At 41.3% G+C, this 9,099-nt stretch overlaps 1 protein-coding gene across 1 annotated transcript; it reads left to right on the top strand.

Moving 5' to 3' along the window:
• The first annotated feature begins 4,882 nt into the window (after nt 1–4,882).
• On the top strand, nt 4,883–6,716 carry LOC125520415 (mitochondrial import inner membrane translocase subunit TIM8). Its single transcript, XM_048685331.1, has 2 exons — nt 4,883–5,079; nt 6,246–6,716. Exons 1-2 carry the CDS (start codon nt 5,044–5,046, stop codon nt 6,429–6,431), a joined length of 222 nt encoding a protein of 73 aa, XP_048541288.1. The 5' UTR covers nt 4,883–5,043; the 3' UTR covers nt 6,432–6,716.
• The last annotated feature ends 2,383 nt before the right edge of the window (nt 6,717–9,099 follow it).

The following is a 9,099-nucleotide window of genomic DNA, read 5'->3' as shown; positions in this document are numbered from 1 at the left end:
ACTCCTCGTGACGTCCGGGATCTCATCCGGGACTCCGAACAACATTCGGGTTACTGCATATACATATCTTCACAACCCTAGCGTCACCGAACCTTAAGTGTGTAGACCCTACGGGTTCGGGAGACAAGCAGACATGACCGAGACGACTCTCCGGTCAATAACCAACAGCGGGATCTGGATACCCATGTTGGCTCCCACATGCTCCACGATGATCTCATCGGATGAACCATCATGTCGAGGATTAATCAACCCCGTATACAATTCCCTTTGTCAATCGGTATGTTACTTGCCCGAGACTCGATCGTTGGTATCCCAATACCTTGTTCAGTCTCGTTACCAGGAAGTCACTTTACTCGTACCGTAATGCATGATCCCGTGATCAACCACTTGGTCACCTTGAGCTCATAATGATGATGCATTACCGAGTGGGCCCAGTGATACCTCTCCGTTATATGGAGTGACAAATCCCAGTCTCGATCCGTGTCAACCCAACAGACACTTTCGGAGATACCTGTAATGCACCTTTATAGTCACCCAGTTACGTTGTGACGTTTGATACACCCAAAGCACTCCTACGGTATCCGGGAGTTACACGATCTCATGGTCAAAGGAAAAGATACTTGACATTGGAAAAGCTCTAGCAAACGAACTACACGATCTTTGTGCTATGCTTAGGATTGGGTCTTGTCCATCACATCATTCTCCTAATGATGTGATCCCGTTATCAATGACATCCAATGTCCATAGCCAGGAAATCATGACTATCTGTTGATCAACGAGCTAGTCAACTAGAGGCTTACTAGGGACATATTATGGTCTATGTATTCACACGTGTATTACGATTTCCGGATAATACAGTTATAGCATGAATAAAGACAATTATCATGAACAAAGAAATATAATAATAATGCTTTTATTATTGCCTCTAGGGCATATTTCCAACACTATCAAGCAGCGAGGGAAACAAGGAGTAGTGGAAGGCAATTTGGAGAACATGTGTACCATCAAAAATCAGGGTTTTCTTATGGCGTTTGGCTAGACAATAGATACCCTCCGGGGAGGTTCTGCAATGACAAAATATGGCTACAACTGGGGCTTGTAATCTGTGCGGAGTGAATGACTCTTGGCGGCATGCTTTGTTGAACTGCCCAATGTCTCGCAGCACATGGGCGCTTTCCTCTGAGGCGATTTTGGATCAACTGAGTATTCACCAACATGAATGCCCCAAGCAGTGGCTTTTTGCAATGCAGAGCGCACTATCGGTGGATGATTTTGTCACGTTTGCAGTGTCACTATGGGCCATTTGGGGGCGAGAAGAAAAGCAATCTATGAAGGCATATTCAAGACCCCCCCCAAACAAGGCATGATTTTATCAATTCTTACCTGTCCGAAGTTCAAATCTTAATGCCATCAAGGGAAGGTATGAGAGAGGGTGAACGTCGTCACGCTGGATGGATCGCCCCTCCAGACGGCTTCACTAAACTGAACGTTGATGTTGCGGTAGGCAGAGGAGGGAGCTATGGAGCCGTTGCGGCGATCTGCAGAGAGCAAGATGGAAGGTTTGTAGGGGCGTCAGCAATTATCTTCAAGCATATTTCTGATCCAACCACACTTGAAGCTTTGGCGGTCAGAGAGGGCCTTGATCTTGCTACTGATCTAAATGTTGCAAGGGTTTATGCTGCTACAGACAACAAAGGGGTGGTACAGGAAGTAGAAGGAGGAAGTGATGCGGTTTATGGCCCAATAATCAGAGAGATCAAGCTACAAATGTCTTCTTTTAATTCTTGTAATTTAGTTCATCAGTTTAGGAGCTCAAATTTTGATGCTCACAACATAGCAAAGCATGAGTTGAGTTTGGGAGCTGGCCGCCATGTTTGATTAGGCCAGCCAGATGGAATTGCATTCGTCCTTGTAAACATTGTGACGACATAATAAAGCTTTGCGAGATTGCCTAAAAAACCTAAAAAACCCCAGAAAAACAGGTAGCCTACGTGTGGATCCAATCCCGCTCACAACAAAGAGTACACCACGACCAGCTAGCCACTCCACCACAAAGATGCTACTCAATATTTAAGCGCAAAACACTATAACAACTATCAGCAGGGTTGAGATTTTAGAAAACAACATTTTAGAAATATTTCTTGAAAATTTCGAACAATTCGAAATGCCGCAAATATTTTTTGATATTCTAAGCTCTTTTTCTAAAAAAATGTTAACAATTTTTGTAATCCAAATTTAGAAAAAGCACGGACATTTTTTCACAAAACCTAACAGTTTTCTAAAACGTGAAGAATTTTGGGAAAATAGAAACTTTTATGACATTGTGATTTTTTTTGAAAATAAGAAACACTTTCGGAAATTCTTGAACATATTTTGAAGCACAAACATTTTTCTGAAATTGTGAGCAAATTTTGGAAATGAGAACATATTTGGAAATTCCTGTACATTTTCTGAAACATAAACACTTTATGAATTACATATAGAACATATTTTGATATAGAGAACATTTTTTAGAAACATGAACATAATAAAGATTTGAAAACGAGAACATGTTTTTGAAATTAATGAACATTTTTTTAAATTATGACCCAAATTTAAACAACATTTTTTGGAATTCCTGAAAGACTTTTTGAAACACGAACTTTTTTTTGAAATTGTGAACAAAAGTTGAAAATTGGAACATTTTATGAAATTCCTGAAGATTTTATCAAAACATGAATGTACCAATTATTTGAAAATGGGAACATTTTTTTGAATTTACTGAACTTTTTTCAAAACATAAACATTTATGAAATTGTGACCCAAATTTTAAAAAGAACATTTTTTGAAATTCCTAAAAGACTTTTTGAAACACAAACATTTTTTAAAATTGTGAACAATATTTGAAATGGGAACATTTTATGAAATTACTGAATATTTTTTCAAAACATGAATGTACAAAATATTTGAAAATGAGAACATTTTTTGAATTTACTGAACTTTTTTCAAAATAGGAACATTTTTCGAAATTTTGAACAAAATCTAAAACAAGAATATTTTATGAAATTCCTGAAAGACTTTTTGAAACACGAACAATTTTTGAAATTGTGAACAAAAGTTCAAAATGGGCACATTCTATGAAATTCCTGAATTTTTTTTTCAAAACATGAACGTAACCACGAACATTTTTTAAAACACGAACATTTATTGAAATGTGAATTTTTTTAAAACAAGAACGTTTTTTGAGATTCCCTAAAGAGTTTTTGAAACACTAACATTTTTTGAAATTTTGAAAAATATTTGAAAACGAGAATTTTTTTTGAAATCTTGAACAAAATTTGAAAACATGGACGTTTATGAAATTCCTGAACATTTTTTGAAATTTAGAGCAAATTTTGAAAACAAGAACATGTTATAAAATTCTGAATAACTATTTGAAATTCTCAAACAAGATAAATATGAAAAAGGAAAAATGAAAGAGCAAAGCAAAGAAAAGAAAACAAAAAACAAACAAAAAAGAAAAAAGAGATAGAAAAAGAAAAAGGAAAGAAAGAAAAAGGAAAAAGGGGGGAATATAAAAACCGGTTCAGGAACCTCCTAGATGATTCCAAAGCAGAAAAAAACGGGCTGGGAACCGCCTAGAAGATTCCCAAAACCCGAAATCACTAATTAAGGAGTACTCGTTGCAAAGATCACTCCAATTCCCCTAGTTGCGAAAAGTGGTGCACATGCAGCGCGTCACTTGTCGCAACCTGGGAGTTTTCCTTTTTTTCATAGATCCGTTTACTCAAAATATTTTATCTCTCAAATCGTGCGTCCAAATCTCGAACCGCTTTCGTCGTTGAATTCTTCGCGTCGAGATTTTCAAAACTAGATCCCATGTTGATAGGTTTTGACGAACTTTTTTTTCATAAAAAAACCAGACGAAAAAACCGAACCGCGAGCACGGGTTTTTTCCCTTTCCGAAAGAGACAGGCTCATGCCTCTCACGAAGTCACAACCGTGCCTCTCGCGGAAGCAAAACCGTGACTCTCGCGGAAAAAAAAAAGAAAAACGCATTTTTTTCGTTTCCGAGTAGGCACAGCCGTGACTCTCGTGAAAGTACAATCGTAACTCTTGCGGAAGCAAAACCATGACTCTCGTGAAAGGAAAAAACAGAAAACACGTTTTTTCCCTTTCCAAGAGGCACGACCGTGACTCTCGCGAAAGCACAACCATACTTCTCGCGGAAGCAAAACCGTGACTCTCGCGAAAGAAAAAAATGCGTTTTTTTTCGTTTCCGAGAGGCACGACCGTGACTCTCGGGAAAACACACCCGTGCCTCTCGCGGAAGCAAAATCATGACTCCCGTGAAAGGAAAAAAAACAGAAAATACGTTTTTTTTTCGTTTTCGAGAGGCACGGCCGTGACTCTCGCGAAAGCAAAACCATGCTTCTCGCGGAAGCAAAACCGTGACTCTCATGAAAGGGAAAAAAAGAAAACATGTTTTTTTGCGCAAAATATTTTTTTTCAATTTTTTTTGATTGAAAAGCTAAGGAAGACCGGTAAAAAACCAAAACGTCGAAAAAACAGAAAAAAAAACCATTTAAAAACCGAAAACGCGTGCGGAAAAATAAAAAAAAATAAAACCCGGAGGGAGCGCCCAGAACGCGACACGTGACGAATGGCTGAGAGCGCGTCAAGTGGTGCTGATCATTGCGAGGCTCCCCCAAACCCCCCTCCCCCCTCCCCCCAAACCGGATTCGCACAAAGGTTTGAACGGGCCGGCCTATCCGCGTCGACTACTTGCCGCAACGAGCGGCAAATAGGAATTTCTGGATCCTTGCTCCCGATCCAGGGCAAGGTGGCCCAGTTTGATGGAAGTCCCGAGATGTAGTCCGATCCTTACTCCCGGTCCAAGTTTACCCAAAGTGCGACCCAACCAGGACAGCCTAACCTTACCCGCTCCATACATAACCCGGCGGTCGCATCTCCGGTCCCCCAATTCGGCAGTTCTCCTCCTTCTCCAAGCAAAAATCACAAGGGTTTTAGGGTTCTAGAACGAGCGGGTCGGCGAGAACAGCCATGGACGCCTCCCCCGAGCTGCAACAGTTCCTGGAGGTAAGATGGGAGCTCGTTTATGTTGATTGCAATCTGGTATTTGGGGTTTGTGTGTCGCTACTACTCGTGGTATATTTGGGCGTGCGCGTATGTAATGTAATTGTTGAACGCGGGCGCCGGTTGCTTAGGGTCTGCTGCATCTGTGTATTTTCTCTTGTATGTGTTGCGGATCCGTGGACAGCGGAGGAGGACGCGGGTTAGTTCGTACGGGTTCTGGTCTCTGTCAGTGCGATTGGTGGTGGAGTGGATCTGAAATTTCTCTTAGAGTAAGCATGCGGGCGGTGTGATGTGGGTGGAAGGCTGTGGTCAAATTTGGATTGAGGATGTGTTCATGATTCGATTGGTGATGCTTGTTAAGTTTTGGATCCTTCGGTTCGGCTATGTTGCAACTGCTTGTATTATGAAGCTAGATGCAGGTTTGCATTGTTAATCAGAGGTAAAATAGTTCAACGGTTAAGGTCCCGGTGCATTGGAACTATTTGCTAGTGAAGCTGTTAGTTTGCAAGGAACTGTTGCGTTATGTGCCAGACTATTTTCGGATTTGTTTGTCATCGTCTGATCTTTGGCCGTCTTATTGCTGCAGATACCACAACTGCTATGATTTATTGGCTTTTAGTGTATTATGGCTATAAAATAAATAGGCTAACATGTGCTCTGAGGAAGTCAGCCTTTACGGTTCATATATGTTCTGGGGCTCATTGAAGGAAGAACTTATATTTTCACTTAGCATGCTTAATTGTTTCTTGTTAGCTTTCACATGTTAATGGAAAATCCCATTGCACATATTGATCACATGTTTGCATCCAAATATGCAAGGCGATCATCCTTTGTGTCAAAGTAGCAATTGGTGCTGTAATCTACTTCCTAGTACTTTTGATTTTTATAAGAGTAACACAAATTCCTGAGCTTGTCCAGTAGATCATGCTTTATAACTACATACCCTCGTTGGAGATTTTCATCCGTGTCCATTTCATTTTCTTTTAGCATCCGTAAGTTTGCCCCATGCCACTATACAAGCCCACAACTATATGTTCATGCTTTTACAGCTGATGACTTATTCTACCTATGAAAACTATGTAGGATTTTGAGTTGTTCTAGTGTGCTGTGTTGGTTATCTTTTGTAACTGGGTAAAACAGGACTCATGTGAATTTCTTTAATTCTGCAGCAAGAGAAGCACAAGATGATGATGAGCGAGATGGTAACCAAGCTGACGAATGTGTGCTGGGACAAATGCATAACCAGCACTCCAGGAAGCAAGTTCAGCTCCGGTGAAAGTACCTGCCTGACCAATTGCGCTCAGAGGTACCTTGACATGAGCGTGATAATTGCGAAGAGGTTTGAGATGCAGTAGGGCGTCTCCAACTTCAGCCGGTTGTTGCGTCATCAAAAAGTTTCCAAACTCCAAGCTTCCTTTGAACATGCCAACAATGGCGAGTTTTAACAGTGAAAATATTGAATCTTCCGTCGTAAACGCTTGGTTAATAGTTGTATCTGTGGTGAACCTTGATGTGTTTAGCTTTCTTGTGAAGCTACTGTCATTTGATTCTCTGATCACTTAGTTGGTTTCGTTTCAAGTCAATCTATATGAAGTCTGGCAACAAGTCATGAAATTAAGGGGTTGTTTGGATTGTGACTATCTTTGCCATATATTGTCACATGATTTTTGTCACACTTGCCACACTTGCCTTAGTTGAGTTGCTTAAATTGTTAGTCACACTTTGGCTTGTCTAAGGAAACCTTGCCACACTTTTTGTGTTTATAACATGTGGGGTTCATTGCTCATAAAAAAATCCTTGCCTTAGATGTGGGTAGAACCAAACACCTATCTAACTTGATCAAACTTGTCTAAGGTTACGCGTGGCAAGGTGTGGCTGAAATCAAACAGCCCCTAATTCATCTTATTTTCAGTAGGTGTGGTACAGGACAATTAACATATGTCGAATATGATTATCATTGTTGGCTGGGAACTTCATAATTTCTGCACTAAGGACATGTACAGTGGTTGATAAGGTAGTCTTATCATAAGCCCGCCACATAATTAAGAGAAGACAGGAAAAAAAAATGATTGCGTCTGTACAGGGTTAATAAAATTGGGAAGAACATTTGCTGCCGCACCAAACAGACAGCCAGAGCACCACAAGGGACCTACCACTTTATACCATGAGAAGCTATAACATAAGGGTTTTTTTTTGAGAAAAAACATAAGTTGGTTGTAACATATCGAACTGGAAGAAAACCGAACAAAGCCCTGAAGATGACGGCTTCTCAGGAGAATGGGCACTCCATATCCTCGAGAGACTATGTTCATGATTATTGTGAATACCACCACTATCCAACATATGAATCCCTAATTGGTGCAACAGCCCCTGCACGGGAGGCACACAAACCCCACCAGTACCGCCGCACCTCCCCTCTGATGCCGCCGGGCTAAGAGCATTACTAGTAGAACCCTCAAACCCTCACTAGCGTTTTAAGGGTCCAAAAATAATTTTTTTGTGCACTTTTACGGGTTGAAAAACAGGGGCAAAGATTAGAACCCTCAAACCCAACCCTTATAACGGAATATTCCCATGAACGACGTTGTCGTTGCGCGCGGGAGGTCGACGGGGGGGCCGCCGGCGACGGGGGCGACTAGCAGCGGCGGTCTCGGGCGTGGGCGCGGGAGTTGGGAGGATTTTTCCCTCCCGCGCGAGGATAACCGCCAAATGAGGGTTGGGGTAGATTTTGCTCCCCAACCCTTTTGAGGATTGGGAGAGGGTTTGAGGGTTGGACCTTTAAATTTTTTTGAGGGTTTGAGGGTTAAGAGGTTTTAGTCTACGGCTTTTTTTCGACGAAAATTGTAAAAAAGAACAATTATTTTTAGGGGTTTAAGGGTTTGAGGGCTCTACTAGACTTGCTCTCATGGAGGTCAGGTGGCGCGGGGCAGGTGTGGAGCCGTGGAGGGCTGGGTGGCGGCATGGCAGCTACTCCCGGCGGAGGCGCATGGCGGCTGCTTGGAGCTGATGGGTGGGTGTGGTGGCGTGTATGTGGAGCCGTGGAGGGCTGGGTGGTGATGCGTGGCGACCTAAGTGGTCTTCTACAAATTCGATTGGACGTGGCACCAAGGGTCGGGCTCTCTGCTGGATGTGGACCACGTCATCCAGGTGCTGGCCTGGCTCACCCTGTGCATTTGGTTTATTCGGTTTACATGGTTCGATTTATACGGTTTTTCAGTTTGTACGGTATTAATACTTTGGTAAATATGGTATGAAATTAAAATACGGTTCGGTTTCGGTATATATCAAATTATTTTGGTATGGTTTCGGTATATACCATAAAAACCAAAGTTGACGCGAATTTGGAAATGACGTAATAATAATTAGCAAATTTATGACTCAAAACACATACTATTCTACACAAATAGTATATGACTATATATATATATAAGTATATATGCATGCATTGATTCATCTGTTGATGGTTATGGACGTGCTTAGCATTTTAAAAATAAAAAAATGACTATGTTACAAGAAAAAATTACGTGCTTAGTAGTGCATTTGACTCATGTACAAGAAAAATGACAACTTGTATGGTTGTTCATCTCAAGAAATATAAATTTATTTTTTACTTTGGTTTATTCGTTTAACCGTTCGGTTTTCTGGTATATACCATAAAAACCAAGTTCAAATCGGTATGAAAAGTTCATACCATACCGAAACCAAAAACCATAAAATTAGTTTGGTTCGGTTTATTTTCGGTTCGGTTTTTAAATGCACAGAGTGAGGCCTGGCCTTCCGTGCGTGCGGTGGCTGACCGGTGGTGCTTTGGTCCACGGCTTGGTGGTGATGATTCTGATCCGATCAGCCAGACGGTGGTGACTACAAATTGTACTGCAACAACACCTAAAAAAACAAATTGTACTGCAATGACTTTCTACGGTTCCACGACGGCTGTGGTCATCAAAAGGTATTCAGGAGGGTTCATCTCTTCTGACCCGCTGGTTGACTACGAGGGTAAGATGCAAATTATGGATGACGGTT

Source organism: Triticum urartu, chromosome 7, assembly GCF_003073215.2.
Source record: "Triticum urartu cultivar G1812 chromosome 7, Tu2.1, whole genome shotgun sequence".
Lineage (NCBI taxonomy): Eukaryota > Viridiplantae > Streptophyta > Magnoliopsida > Poales > Poaceae > Triticum > Triticum urartu.
Note: the sequence above shows the minus strand (reverse complement) of the source record. Positions and strands in the feature narration are given on the sequence as shown.

Excerpts from the sequence above, each read along its gene's own strand:
- LOC125520415 (XM_048685331.1), top strand. The coding sequence starts at position 5,044 with ATGGACGCCTCCCCCGAGCTGCAACAGTTCCTGGAG. Across the intron at positions 5,080-6,245 it reads AGCTGCAACAGTTCCTGGAG|CAAGAGAAGCACAAGATGAT; the intron begins GTAAGATGGGAG and ends TTAATTCTGCAG.